This window comes from Pelodiscus sinensis, chromosome 1, assembly GCF_049634645.1.
Source record: "Pelodiscus sinensis isolate JC-2024 chromosome 1, ASM4963464v1, whole genome shotgun sequence".
Taxonomy (NCBI): Eukaryota; Metazoa; Chordata; order Testudines; family Trionychidae; genus Pelodiscus; species Pelodiscus sinensis.
This window is the reverse complement of record NC_134711.1, coordinates 291,927,785-291,941,961: the sequence shown is the minus strand read 5'-3', so window position 1 is coordinate 291,941,961 and position 14,177 is coordinate 291,927,785. Positions and strand designations below refer to the sequence as shown.

The window sequence follows — 14,177 nt, the reverse complement described above, 5'->3', positions numbered from 1 at the left end:
GTGCTGGAGCTAAGGGTGCTGCAGCACCTCCTGGCTTGAAGTAGTTTCCACTATATATAGGATTTGCAGTTTGGTTCAATGGCTGTAAGCACTACTGTGATTCAAATTGTTTTAGAAGCTTTGGCTGATAGTGAAGGTATATTTAGGCCACAGAGAAGCCTGCTATAGATTTTAGAAGCCTGGCCTGATAACACAAACAATTCTACTTCTGTTTATATTGTTATGTTTGAGAAATTGCAGAATCAGTTTTATGAGGAGAAAAAATAACCAGAAAGGTTGGGGGGGGGGGGGGAGAGAAGGGCAGGGTAGTGATTTGAACTAACACAAAACCTGTAACTTTGGGGGAGAGGAGGGAAAATGGGAGGAGAGGTAACATGGAAAATAAGACATACATAGGGTTGCCAGATGTCCATTATTGACCTGGACAGTCCAGTATTTTTGCCTCCTGTCTGGTAAAAAAAATTCAGAAAATATTGGACACCTACAATGTCCAGTATTTTCTGATTTTTTTTTCCCCCTGCCCAGCCCTGAGGCCTCTCCCGCTGACCTGGTTCTGCAGGGAAGCGGTCTTCTGGTTCTGGGAAAAACTTCAAAGGCTTTTCTTAAAGGGGCCGTTCTGTTTTTTTTTTTTTTTTTTTTAAAGCTTAATAATTCTCGGGGTCCTTTTTTTGCTCAACAACTTTGGTCTCCCAGAATTTTTTCCCTGGTGCTTTTGTGGGGGAGGGGGTAAGGAGTGGAATGGTGGGTGGGGAGGGGGGTGTTCGGTATTTTTAGTTAAACCATCTGGCAACCCTAGACATACATCTAGGATAACAGAACAAAGTTATAAATAAGCACATTGAAGCTGTACTGTCCAGAGCTAGAGGTAACTGAGGAGATTGATTTCTTATTAGCTTCCCCACTTATTTGGGCAAAACTTAGCAAGTGATTGTCCTAATACTTGTTAGGCCCATCTGTGATTAAATCAGTCTCAGTCCAACAGAGTGCTTTTTAAAATGTTACCCTCTGTAAAGGTTTAAGAGCTTCTGATTAAAGATATACAAAGTGCAAAGTAGTTAACATGCCTGTTACTTGACTGGATAGAAGTCCGAACTATCCCATGAGTAAATTATATTTGCATCAGAATCTGCAATTTAATCAGGTAATAAATGAATGTATTTTAAACCTCAAACTTCATCCCACTTTAGCGGATAGGTTTTCCAACACCTTCTTTACTACAGAACTTGTCCTCTTACCTTTGCCTCCTTTACAGTGAATTGCTATGATATTCTTTTCATCCTGTTTCATCCACTCACGCACATTGGCAGTAAATTTCAGCATGTCCCTAGTTAAAAGCATATGAATTACTGCTAAATCAGAACTTGGTTTATGCCTAGTACAGGAAGTCCCCAATTTACGGAACAGGTTGTGTTCCAAAAGTTTGCTTTTAACTCAGTTTGGAATTCTGATAGCATTTTTCCCATTGAAACAACATTGTACATGGTGCTTGGGTTCCCAGGCTAGCCCATAAAAGCCTATTTAACCCATAAAGTAGCTGAAATACTTAATATTTGCAATAAAAGATACTATTGCAATAGTAGTACAGGCAGTCCCTGGGTTACTGCCAAGATAGAGACTGTAGGTTTGTTCTTAAGTTGAATTTGTATGTAAGTCGGAACTGGCGTCCAGATTCAGCTGCTGCTGAAACTGATCAGCAGCTGATTCCAGGAAGCCCGGGGCAGAGCAACTGTGCCTCAGGCTTCCTGTAGTCAGCGCTGGTCAGTTTCAGCAACGGCTGACTTGGGGACGTCTGGGGCAGAGCAACTGGGGTGCTGCTGGGTTGCTCCAGTAGCACTGCTCCTCGGCGCTACTGGACCAACCCGGCAGTACCCCAGCTGCTCTGCCCCAGGAGTCCTGATTCAGCCGCTGCTGAAACTGACCAGCAGCGGCTGAATCAGGACACCTGGGGCAGAGCAGTTGGGGTGCTGCCGGGTTGGTCCAGTAGTGCCCGGAGCGGCGCTGCGGGACCAACCGGCAGCGCCCCAGCTGCTCTGCCCCAGGGTCCACAACAAAAGCCTGGTCTTCTGGGGGGGGGGGCACACTAGCTGCGCCCCCCCCAGCAGACCAGGGACACAGGGAGCAAAGCGGCAGCGGGGGGGGGGGGGGGAGGAGGAGAGAGAGGGTACCTCGCCTCTGAGGCTTTGCTCTGGCGCCGCACCGCTTTGCTCCCGGTGCCCCTGGTTTGCTGGAGACGGTCTCCAGCAGACCAGGGGCACTAGGAGCAAACCCGCAGCCGCGGCGGGGTCCCCGCGCTTCTGCAGGTTTGCTCCCAATGCCCCTGGTCTGCTGGAGACGGTCCCCAGCAGACCAGGGGCACCGGGAGCAGCTTTTCTCGCCCTGGAGCTCGAGGTGGCTGACCGCTGCCTGTGAGCTCTGGGGCGAGAAAGTCCCGTTCGTAAGTGCGGATCCGACATAAGTCGGATCCGCGTAAGTCGGGGACTGCCTGTACTTAAAACAGAAAACCAATAAAATTGACTAAATATTTGTGTGTTTAACCTTGAATGTTGGTGCTTGAGGAAAGGCAGGTTTAATTACAGAAGGTAGGTGATGATTCTGAAGCACACTTCTGGGCATCTCCTAGCCATCCCATGGGTGCTGCACCAACTCCTGCAGCCAACCCCATCCCCCAACTGTCCCCCCCATTGGCTTCACCCAGGTCCTGCTCATCAGGAAGTGGTGAGTAGCATGAGCACGGGCTCCAGGACTCCAGAGGAGCAGGGAGCAGCTGTGACATGGATGGGAAAGTCACCACTTCTCTTCAGCCACTGCCTGTGCATGGCAGCCCCCTGCTCCTCTGGAGTCCTCCTTCTCACTGTCTCCTGGTGAGCAAGAGCTAGGTGCTGCCAGCAAGGGGGTTAGTGGCCAGAGGATAGAGTTGGCCACTGGAGCCATGTGGGGGAGGGAGAGGGTGATGATGCTGGCCATAGTCCTCTGACCAGTGCTCATGCTGCTCCCTGCCACCTGCACCTTGTGCCTGGTCCTCTGAGGCTGCAGATGAGCCTTACAAATATCCATACATATGAATAAGTCAGATGTTTGTAACTCAAGGAGTTCCTGTATTGTTATTGGGCTGAAGAAATCCTAGCCTGACTTACTGTAGGCTGGGGACATTGTGGTCATCAATGAAGACTCTCTCTACCCTGTAATGGAAGTACACAGGGTCATAACCTTTTTCACCTACAAAAAAAAAAGTTTCAGATTAAGCTAGTTTAGAGTTTTAGTAAATTACCCGTACATGTATAAATTATGCCAGTAGTCAAGCCATTTTTCTAGGTTTTGAGGATGTTGTCATAACAGGTGAGACTATTGGAGAGAGACAGTGGGAATCTATTCATTCAATAGAACTAACTGCCATCAATAGCAATCGTGTTCTGTGTGAGGTCAGTTTTCAGAGCCATGACCCTTTTAGCTTGATTTCCCCATTTCTGACTGGTTGGCTGAACTGATGTTGGCTTGTGATCTGATTGGGGGGGGGGGGGGGGGGGGTGTCATGTACACACACACTTTGGCCAAGTGGCTAGCCAAAATTTAAAGTTTGAGGGTTATTCCAATTAGGTATCTCTTTGATGCAATCTTGGGGCACATCTACACAGCAGGGCAAAAAAGTTGAATTAAGCTATGTACGTCAGCTACATCAATTGCATAGCTGAAGTCAAAATAGCTTAATTCAGCTTTTGGTGCCATCTATGAGGGATGTTAAAGACTAATCAACTAGCTGATTCTCTCTCCTCCCCCTCCCCCATCAGCTGTGCTGTGTGGCATGCATGGAGCCCAGGGTCAGCTGAATCTGGGTTCTGGGGAAAAGCTGTGCTGGAGCCTGGGATCAGCTGGGCAGACCCCAGCTCTGCATGGCATTTCAAAGCAGCAGTGCAGCATGGAGCTCGGGGTCAGCGGGGGATTTCAAAGCAGGCACCTGTTTGCAGCCCAGAGTCAGCAGGGCTTCCCGCTGGCCCTGGGATGCACACTGAGTTCTGCATTCCTAATTTGAAATGTAGGACAGCCCCAGCAGAAGGAGGAATGCGGAAGTGCCTATTGACCAGTCGATGGAAATTCCATCTACTAGCCAATTAACTGATCGTTAACATCCTTAGTCTACACAGCAGGTAGTCAAAGGAAGAACACACTTCTGTTAACTTCCTTTATTCCTTATGAAATGAGGGTTACGAATCAGAGTAAGAAGTCCTCCATCTTGATTTTATTTTGAAATAATGGCTTGTGGTGTAGATGCACTTTTGGTTTCAGAATGTCAGTTGTTCTGAAATAATGCTGCTGTATAGATATACCCTTGTTTATTTGCAAAAAATGTACACTAAGGCCTGCTTCCCTGAATGCAGGAGGATCAAACAATGGAAGGCAGTGGTCTGTCAATTCCAAGCTCCTCTGACCAAAGTGCTCCCACAGACACCCTGCCAGTGTTTATCAGTCTTCCTGCTTTTTAGCTGTTTGACTCCATGCTGTGAACTGTGACAAGCCCTCAGACACATCGCTTCCATCAAGTTAATCCCCAGATGCCACTTTAATTATCAGTGCCTAGAGATATAGCCTCTATTGCTTTGGCTATAACTTTACCATGAACTAGAACAGAGGCTGAGGGCAGCACTAGGAGCTGGGGGATGCTCCCTCAGCATTTAATTGTTCTCTCATTTAGCCTGAATGAGGAGGCTATTATGCCAGCTTCAATGATATCCCACACACTTTGTGGGACATACCCAACCTTAGGATAACAGTAGCTAAATAGATAACTTACTGCAAAGGTTATAGATTTTATAATGATCTTTATGTTTTGTATCCAAGAATCTTGCAACTTCCTTAAAGACAGACAAAACATTTGTTAAACATCAAACATTTGCATTTACATTAGTTATTCCTCAATGCCACTGCCCTTATCCAAGAAGGTGACTAGTCACAATAAACCATAGGAGGAGAAACTGAACTATTCCTATCTAGCTAATGAGCCAACCTGATATCAATTTTTATACACCTACACAGTTCCTAAACTGATTCAGTGAAATTTCAAGTGATCATTTATTATTCTTCTATATTTGAGAGACAATAGCCTCATCTAGTCAGTCACCATTTAACACAACCTGGACAGAGAAAAGTGATCATCTCAAGAAGGCTTTAATAGAGAGTGAAAATGAGGGTTTCCTCCAGACACTGCCTCAACAAATTCCACAGTTAGATGGCAGATCAAGGACAAGATGGAGAGAGACTACACCCTCAATTTTTATGCTTGTGTCATCTGGACATAAACCCACTAAGTACTGGCCTCAGATTTCAAGATTTTTTTCCCTGGAGACCATCATAGACTAGTTTAGTCATTCCCAGTATGGTCCCTACAGGGAAAAGGAATTCGAAGTGGAATACAGATTCAATGCTGTTAAGTTTGGAGTTACATGCAAGAGGGATTTTAGGAGTTGATTTACCTTTATAGGATTCCTATAGAAAGACTGCTTCCCAGATGATGGAAATGACATTGCAATAATACGCTCTATGGAGGGAAAAAGTTGTTAAGTTCACAGGAATTAGAAACTAGACAGTGGAGGATGAATCTGAAAGAACTATTACACACTGTTAAAAAAGACAAATAAAGCTATCAAAAACATTGTCATTGAGTGAAAGTGCAATGGTTCTGAACAATTATAGATCACCCCACAAACAAGTCATAATATAACAAGCAGTAGCATAGGTTTTAATATTTCAGTTTAAATTACAAATACATTTCTGTTAGTGTACTATCTTCACTGTTACAGGATATATATCAAATTAACAGCCCTGCAATAATGATAGTCTACATCAGAGGTTCCCAAACTTTGACAAGGGACCAGTAAATCCATTCATGAACTTTTGGAGGACAAGTAACAATCAATCATTTGCATATTCATTAAGCAAATGATGAATATTAAAATAAGTTGTTTCTGGTCCTCCCAAAGCTTTTGGTACAGTCACCCACAATATTCTTGTCAGCAAGTTAAGGGAATATGGATTGGATAAATGGACTGTAAGATGGATAGAAAGCTGGCTAGATCAGGGTTTCCCAAACTTTTTACTTTAGTTGGAACCCAGATTTTTTTAGTACTGTTTTTTGCAGCCCAAAAATATAAACACACATTAAAAAAAAAAAATGAAAAATGAATAAATTTTCAGTGTTTCACCCAGCTGCATCCTCCACCCAGCCTGGGCCAGGGCTTGGGGGACCTGGTGCTGCATGAGCACTCCAGGATGTGGGAGCAGGAGCAGACCGAGGTTAGGGTAGCTGTCTAGGAGGCAGGCTGCAAGGAGGGGTAGAGTTGCCAGGTGTCCGGTTTTGTACTGGTCAATCTGGTATTTGTGGGTTTTGTCTGAGAAACAAATTACCAGACATAAAATGTCTAGTATTTTCTAATTAGGTAAGTTTTATTATAATCAGGTGTATCAGTCCTTAGCTGCGAACTGCCTGGATAGTAGATGTGCTCGCTGCCTGAGTGTGTCTACCTGCCAGGCAGTTCGCAACTACTCAAGGGAAGTTAAGAGGGAGGGGGGCAAATGGAATCCCCATGCAGACTCACTCCTCTGCCAGGGTCTGTAGGGTGCACGTGCCCAGGTCAGTCCCACTTCCCCCTCCGCCCCCCTTCTCCTCCCGATCGCCCAGTCAAGCCCTGCTGCCCCCATCCATCCCTGCTTCCGGAAGCCAGTTCCCCCCCACCTCCCACCAATCTCCCCCGGTTAGCCCTGCTCCCCCATTAGCCCCCCCCGTCCAGCCCTGCTTCCCGCAGCTGGTTCTCCCATCCTCTTCCTCCTGTTGTCCCCTGGTCAGCCCCCACATCCAGCCCTGGTTCCGCTGCCTGCCCTCCCCGATTTCTGCTGGACAGCGCCACTGACTCCAACCCTGCTTCTGCTGGCCGCTCGCCCCCTCCCCCCCATCTCCACAGGGCAGCCCTGCTACCCCTAGCCCTGCCTCCACTGGCCACCCACCTGCCTGCCCTGATCTTCACGGGATAGCCCCGCTGCCCCCAACCCTTCTTCCCGGCGGCCAATTCTCCCTTCCCCCCACCGCCACCTCCTCCTCCCAGCCCACCCTGCTCTGCTCCCTTACCAGAAGCCACGCTGAGGCCCGGTATTTTTTTCCCCTCACAGCCCAGTATTGGGCCGTGGCCCATAGTTTGGGAAACGCTGTTCTACATCAATAACTAAAATTTCTTCTGTCAGCACATTCTATGCAGTAAGAGCTGCTCAAGACAAATTAATTAATAGTTATAGGATCTCTACATATAGGTGTGTGGGAGACAATTAGTTGATTTGAACTAAAATTAAGAGTAAGTGAGGTCATTTCGGCAAATTAAAGACATTGGAAAAAATTGTTTGAGCTGAAATAAAAGTCTGTTTGGGCATTTTTAAATAAAAGCAATGGAAAATAAAGGCTAGATTCACAAGGACTGTGTTGGGGCAAAGGGGCAGTACGGTGACTATGGCCTGTGGTCAAGGCACTCTCCTGTGATGTGGTTCACATCCTTGCTCCCTTGTGAATCTAACTGAAGTTTCCATTTTCTTCACTTCAACCCAAACAATTTGATAAAACACATTTATGAACCCTTTTTCCACCCAAATATACATTGAGCTTCAGTTTAATAGTTTCACCAAGCTTGAACTTGGGAATAACCAACAGTTCTCTAAAATTATACAAACCAGTAACATAAGTGAGGTCCAGGTCAAAGCCATCTTTCGTATAGCGCCTTTTGTTTTCCGAGACCTGTCAGCCAAAAGAGAATGAATGAGTTAAAAGGATAGTCAATGGAACCATAAGATTTAGCAAGCATCAAAGAAAGTGAGTAGTGAAATAGTCCAGATTGTTACTGTTTCTCCAAGTAACTAAGCTAAGTGGCAGAGCCTCACTTCCCCTGGAGTAGAGAAGGGAAGATAGCTAATGGCTTTACTGTATACAATGTCAGGAAACTGCTTGTACACTAGGGAGTTATGCTGGCATAGCAACGTCTATATATGCTCTCTAGTGTAGACATAGCCTCTCCCCAGACACCATTAGCTAGGCCACAAAAACACTGTGTTGACAAAACCGCCAATGTAGATGCAACTATGCCAGCATAGCTAGGTCACTAGAGTGTCTCTCCCACCCCCAATCCAACCTGTATGAACATAATCTTAAACTTCTACACTGGTTTACACTTTAACAAGTGGCTTGCACTAGGTAACTCAGCAGCAGAATTCACACAAATTTAGAAGTGAAACTGCATTTTAGTCCAATTTCAGGCTCAAGAATTACTTCAGTGAGTAGCCAGAAACAGTTGCACTATAGCTGACCTTATTGAGGCTTAATCTAGCTAGCTGGACTATTCATGATGAGACTTATTTACAATGATCGCACTGTTGTGTACTGCATCATATGCCACGATCCGTCATCCTGGTGGAGAAATGTAACAGGGAGAAGATCTTTGATGCATCTTCACTAATTGCTAAATTAGTACTACTCCCATGTCTGCCTTCAAGGGAGAAAGATTAGATGAATGCTAAAGGTTACTTGTGTTTTAAGAAAGGATTCTAGGGAATTATTTAACTCTTAATGGGATGGAGATGGTAAGGAAATGCAGTACCTCGCTTAAGATGCTGTAGTGTGGTTGAGTTGTAAGGGACAAGTTTCCCCACTCCCTTGTACGTTTACTCCATGTAAACTAGCTATATAAATACTTTGGAGTGTCTCCATTACTTTATCTGTACTTGACAGACAAGATGCTGAGGGAGTATTGATTCTATTCCCTAAAAACCCAAAATTCCATGTGCATGTCAAATTACCTTAAATTAAGAATCATAGCAAGGGGAGGGGAAAAGGAGGATGCAAGCTATTGGGTAAGCTGTGTCTAGACATGAAGTGAAGCTTCTAAGAAACGCAAAGTTGAAGGCACAGTTTATGTCCACATAATATGTACAATAATAATTCAAGATTTTGCTTCTAATTTCATTGTGCCACTCATTTCTAGATTCATGGGATATAGCAAATTTTCTTCCATCTGCTATATATTAGAGGGAGTGTAGTTGTGAGTGAGTCCTTGAGAGCAAGGACCACCAAGTTTGGTATGCAGCAGCTTCCTCTTACTACTTAAGCACGGTAAGGGTTTGGCTGTGCCAGGACAATGGGATGCTCCTGGAATTTGATAGTTTTCCTAACACAGGAAGGAAGGGGACTGCTAGCAGAAACAGTTATACTGTATAATGATCCCACTGCGCTCCCCTCTTCCCCTCTTCGTCCCTCCCTCCAGGCCAGCATGGCTCCCAACCCTGACTCCTGCCCCTTCACATCCCCAGCCCCCTTCCTTGAAGGACCTGAGCAAAGCTGAGTAAATCTTTTAATATAAAATAAAGTTGAAGCAGAAAGTGGAAGGATAAAATTGCATACTTGTAATGCCATAACTACCTGATGCCTCAGTACCACTATCATACTGCTGTAGTGGGATTATGGAGTTTTAGAAGACAGGACCCTGGACTGAAAGGGTGGAAACGCTTCTCAGTACAGAAATGGTTCTCAACCTGCCTAATGCCCTAACTCAGTACCTGATCCTATCAATAATTGAAACAGATTGCTTTAGTAGCAGAATCCTATTACTATCTTGCAGTTCAGACTATTTTAGAATGAGAACTGTGTAGTGTGAGGGGAGGGAAACCAGAGAGCAAAAGTAAACCAAGACAAACATATGAAAAGGAGGAAAACAGAAGATGGAACAAGTGAAAATTCTTATTACTAAGTAGCCACTTTAAGCGCATGAGGAGAGTCTGAAAGCCACAATAGCACCTTCAGACAAGTTTGCATGAAGCTTAACTTACCATTCTCCTGGTCACCTTTTCTAGTTGTTTCTTTTGTGAGGCCAGGCGAAGTATTCTCATCAGAATGATAATTCTCAATGCTCGAAGGACAATAACCATTCTAGCAAAGAAAGGAAGAAGTCAGCTTTGCCACAGAATAGACCTGGGCAGAAGACAAATTGTTTTTCCAGAAAGATTAAAATTTTGTATTATTCTAAATTATAAAAGCAAGCATTTCAAACAATTCAAAAATTGTTTGGGTCTAAACACTTTGATTTGATAACTTCCAGATGTTATTTTGATTTCAACATTCCCTTTAAACTTGAAGTGTTCTGTCTTCTGAAATTCCAACTGTTAGAGTTTGATAGTCAAAATGCTTTTCCCATCCTCCTGCCTCACCCCCCAGAGCATGTGTGTCAAAATACAAAAAAAAAAAAAACCCACCACAGTTACAAAACTGCTTTATGCACAGTAGTGAAGCAATGAAAACACTATCTCCTTAGGTGAATTCCTAGTTGGTTTCATTTTAAGGCTGGTCAGAAAACTTGCAATTAATTTGCTTTCTGACCAGCCTTAAAATGAAACCAACTAGGAATTCACCTAAGGAGATAGTGTTTTCATTGCTTCACTACTGTGCATAATGTTGTTGCCAGCAAACAGTCTCACCCTATACCATAGCAAATGTAAGATCGCCCTAGTATTAACCAAGCCATAAGAATATTTGGAGTTTTATATCCCAGTTTTTGATATCCATAGTATACAAAGTCACTGTACTCATTTGAGTATGTTAATGGATCTTGGTGTTGAGAACACATTAAGATCAAAATATGCACCTTTTGCTCCTTGCATAAAATACTACACATCTATGGAGTAAGAGGTTCAGGAAAATGGAGCAATTCTGGAGTCCAACATGTAATTTTTCATCCATTTCAGTTAGAGAGGATAATGAATTCTTAGAAGTTAAACGTTAATTGTTTTAAATGGTGAAAGAACGTTCTGATGACTCAAGTGGTTTTAAGGAAACAGGTTACTGTTTAGAAGGGCTACCTTAAGCTATGTAGATGTGCCCAAGTTAGCTCTGATTGAGCTAGCTAAACAGCAATGTAGCCAAAGCAGCATAGACTAGCTCACGGAGTATGTACCAGGATTCCAGGCAGGATTGCAATAAGGCCCTAGCTCATGCAACATGGCCATTTTAGTGATCTAGCTCCGTCAAGGCAAGCCCAGGTATGGCTTCACAAGCTCTGAAGAGATTACCTAGAGCAGGGTTTCTCAAATGCAACCACTGGGGGTGGTAGAAGCAGAGCAGAAGTCCCTCCTCCTCTCTGTTGCTTCTGGATGTATTATCTTAGTGTTGGTTGCTGGTGCCAGTAGGTGGAGTCCTATCCTTCCCACACCCCACCTCCAGAGGCACCTGGGGCAGAAGGCTAGCAGAGCAGGCAGCTGGTGAGCCCCCCCCCCCCCAATCTTCCTGGGGCAGTGGGGCTCAGGCTTTAGTCTAGGATGTAGGGCAGCATGTTCTGGTTGTGGGGCTTTGGGCTCCAACTATGGAAAGGCAGGCCCCAGGCTCTGGCCCCAAAACTTTGGCCTTTGTCCCCAGGCCCTATCCTCTGGTATGTCTGAAGCCTCTGGCCCTCTGCTACCGCTTCCCACCCACCCAGACCTTAATTGGCCTCCTGGTTTGCCCCAGGCTGCGAAAAATCATATTTGCACATTTGTTAATATCACAAGGCTTACTAGCAGGCAATAAATAAATTACAATGAATTGGACATGTGCTTCTGCACATCTATTTGGTTTTCCTAAAGCTAATTAAGCATTTTAGAAAAAGTATAAAAGCAGCTATCAGCAAAAGTTGGTAGCCACACTGTGGCAACCAAATAATTTGTCCTGAGAACCCCAGACTTAGAACACAGAGTACTCACTTTATGAAGGACATGGGACTGCTCTGTATTAAATTTAGGATTGTCCGATTACAGTAAGAAGTTCTATTTGGCTATTTGGAGTCAAGTCCAAAGACTTGGAAAAACTAGCAGGAAATGAAGCACTGACTAAAGATAAGCCCTGGAGGGCAATAAAAGGGACAGAATGTTTCAGGATCATTAAGATTGAACTAGTAACTGGAAGTCTACCTGCCTTGGCTCCAGCATAGTTCCTTGACTTTTGTTCAGGGCTGGGAACCTAAACATGTCAGAAGGACGCCAGAGGCCTTGTCTATGAGAGCAGTTTTGCTGGTACAGCTACGTTGCAAACCCTCCAGGTATAGATGTAGTTTAAATCAGCATAAAAACTGACTTGTGACCAAAAGGACTTCTATGCCAACCTAGGTTTAACACTAGGGGTTATATTGACAGAGTTATCTTCACTAACAAAACTGCATCCTTACTGGACACAGCTTTGTCAGAGAAAGTGAGAGAAGTAATATCTTATTGGATCACATTCTGGTAGGGGTGCTCTGTGGCTCTAACTTTTCTTTTACCAATAGAAGTTGGTCCAATAAGAGATATTACCTCACCCATCTGGTCTCATCTCTTGGGATTGATGCAGGAATAGCTACACTACACACAGCTATTTCAATTAAGTTTTACAAGTAGACCAGCACTAATCAGGTGAAGTATCTTTCTGGGAGTGGGAAAGTCAGTTATCCAGGGCTGGTGGGAGAAACAGGTTAACAAAAAAAAGCTCTGCAAAAAGCTTGAAGATGGGCCTACTTTGCTAACATAGGGAGAGAAACATTAAGCTCTTGAGAAGTAGTTCTCAAACTGCAGGTCAGGACCCCATTTTAAAATGGGATTTCCAGGGCTAGCTTAGACTTGTTGGGGAGCCCAGACCAAAGCCCAAGGGCTCCTGCCCCACCTCCCTTCCTGGGGTCATTTAGTAATCTGTCATCAGAAGGGAGTGATGGTGCCATGTAGTTTGAGAACCCCCTGCTTTAGAGTGCTATAGACTTTTCTATTGTTTTAAAATCCTTATTCTTACACTAGAGGTGTTCAGTTACGATACCTTGTTTTGGAAAAGGCTGCATGGTCACTTTGTACGTACCACTGGTCACAGCTCCCGAAGGCCAGAATTGCAGATAATGAATCTATGTTGGGCCTGCTGAAGTAATCACTGTTAGTGCATAGAGGGTCTATAACCCAAGGACCTGATTTTAGATTATTTCTACACTACAGAGCCAATGGTGGCATAAGTATGTTGATATAGCCCCCAGTGGATAAGAAAAATAGTTTTACATAAGCTATGTCTATGCTACAGAGCAGCGATGGGCAACCTAGAACTAGGTAGTTCTGCAAACTGCACTTGTGTACCTAGGATTTGTGGAGTGTGCTGACAATCGTAGTAGTGCTTTGACTGGATACAGAAGGAACGCATGGCTCTCCCAGTCAATGCTGTATACAATAAGCTTGCTTCTCACTTCATGCGTATGTCACTTTCACACAAGTAGGGAAAAAAACCCACACAGATGGAATCCAGCAGAATTTGGCAACCCTGTACATGGACAATGGTAAACAAAATGTCTCACAGGCCACCCATCGAACCCTCAATAGGCAGCATGCATCCCATAAGACTACAAATCGCCTACCACTGGTGCAAAACCTGTGCCACCATAGTCCACTAGTACAGATACAGCATGGGCCAACAGGCATTTCTGCCACCGTAAGATCGTAATTTGGGGAGATATTAGCGGAGACAACAGAAGTGTTTCATCAGCATATCTGCATTTACACTGGGAGTTTTGATGGCAGCGCATGTTGGTCAGGCAAGTTCCCCCCGCCCAACACACACCACACCTGACAAATGTAGTTATGTTGGTATATACTTTAAGGCTATGTCTACACTGCCCCGTTTTGCGCAAAAAAAGTGTGCAAATGAGGTGAAGCGTGGAATATCACTGCCTCATTTGCATAATTAATGAGGCTCCGTTTTTGTGCAAAAGCCTCTTGCACAAAAAGGAGCTATCTACATGGTCCTTTTTGCGCAGAAACTCCCTCATGCGCAAGAGCCGTTCTTCCTTTAAAAGAAAAAAAAAAAAGCAGAACAACAGCTCTTGCGCATGAGGGAGTTTCTGCGCAAAAGGGACCACGTAGATAGCTCCTTTTTGTACAAAAGCCTCTTGCACAAAAATGGAGCCGCATTAATTATGCACGAGGCACAGCGATATTCCACACTTCACCTCATTTGTATATATTTTGTGCGAAACGGGAGCAGTGTAGACATAGCCTAAGTCTAGAGCAGTGGCTCCCAACCTTTGAGCATACAGACCCCTTTTCAATCTGTTAAAATCAGGGGAGCGTCAGGAAGCAGTGGCCAGCACATCCCTTGGCCCGTACTGCTCTTTCAGTTCCCACCC

At 44.6% G+C, this 14,177-nt stretch overlaps 1 protein-coding gene across 7 annotated transcripts in view; it reads right to left on the bottom strand.

Moving 5' to 3' along the window:
* The window catches only part of LOC102447345 (phosphatidylinositol 3,4,5-trisphosphate 3-phosphatase TPTE2), a 73,233-nt gene that overhangs the window by 15,591 nt on the left and 43,465 nt on the right, over positions 1-14,177 (bottom strand). For all 7 annotated transcript variants that reach the window (XM_025185582.2, XM_025185583.2, XM_075919107.1 and 4 more), the window contains 6 exons: positions 9,850-9,949; positions 7,705-7,768; positions 5,466-5,530; positions 4,787-4,847; positions 3,135-3,216; positions 1,236-1,324 (listed from right to left, as the gene is read on the bottom strand). In XM_025185582.2, coding sequence (XP_025041367.2) covers positions 1,236-1,324; positions 3,135-3,216; positions 4,787-4,847; positions 5,466-5,530; positions 7,705-7,768; positions 9,850-9,949 — 461 coding nt within the window. The remainder of the gene's footprint in view (positions 1-1,235; positions 1,325-3,134; positions 3,217-4,786; positions 4,848-5,465; positions 5,531-7,704; positions 7,769-9,849; positions 9,950-14,177) is intronic.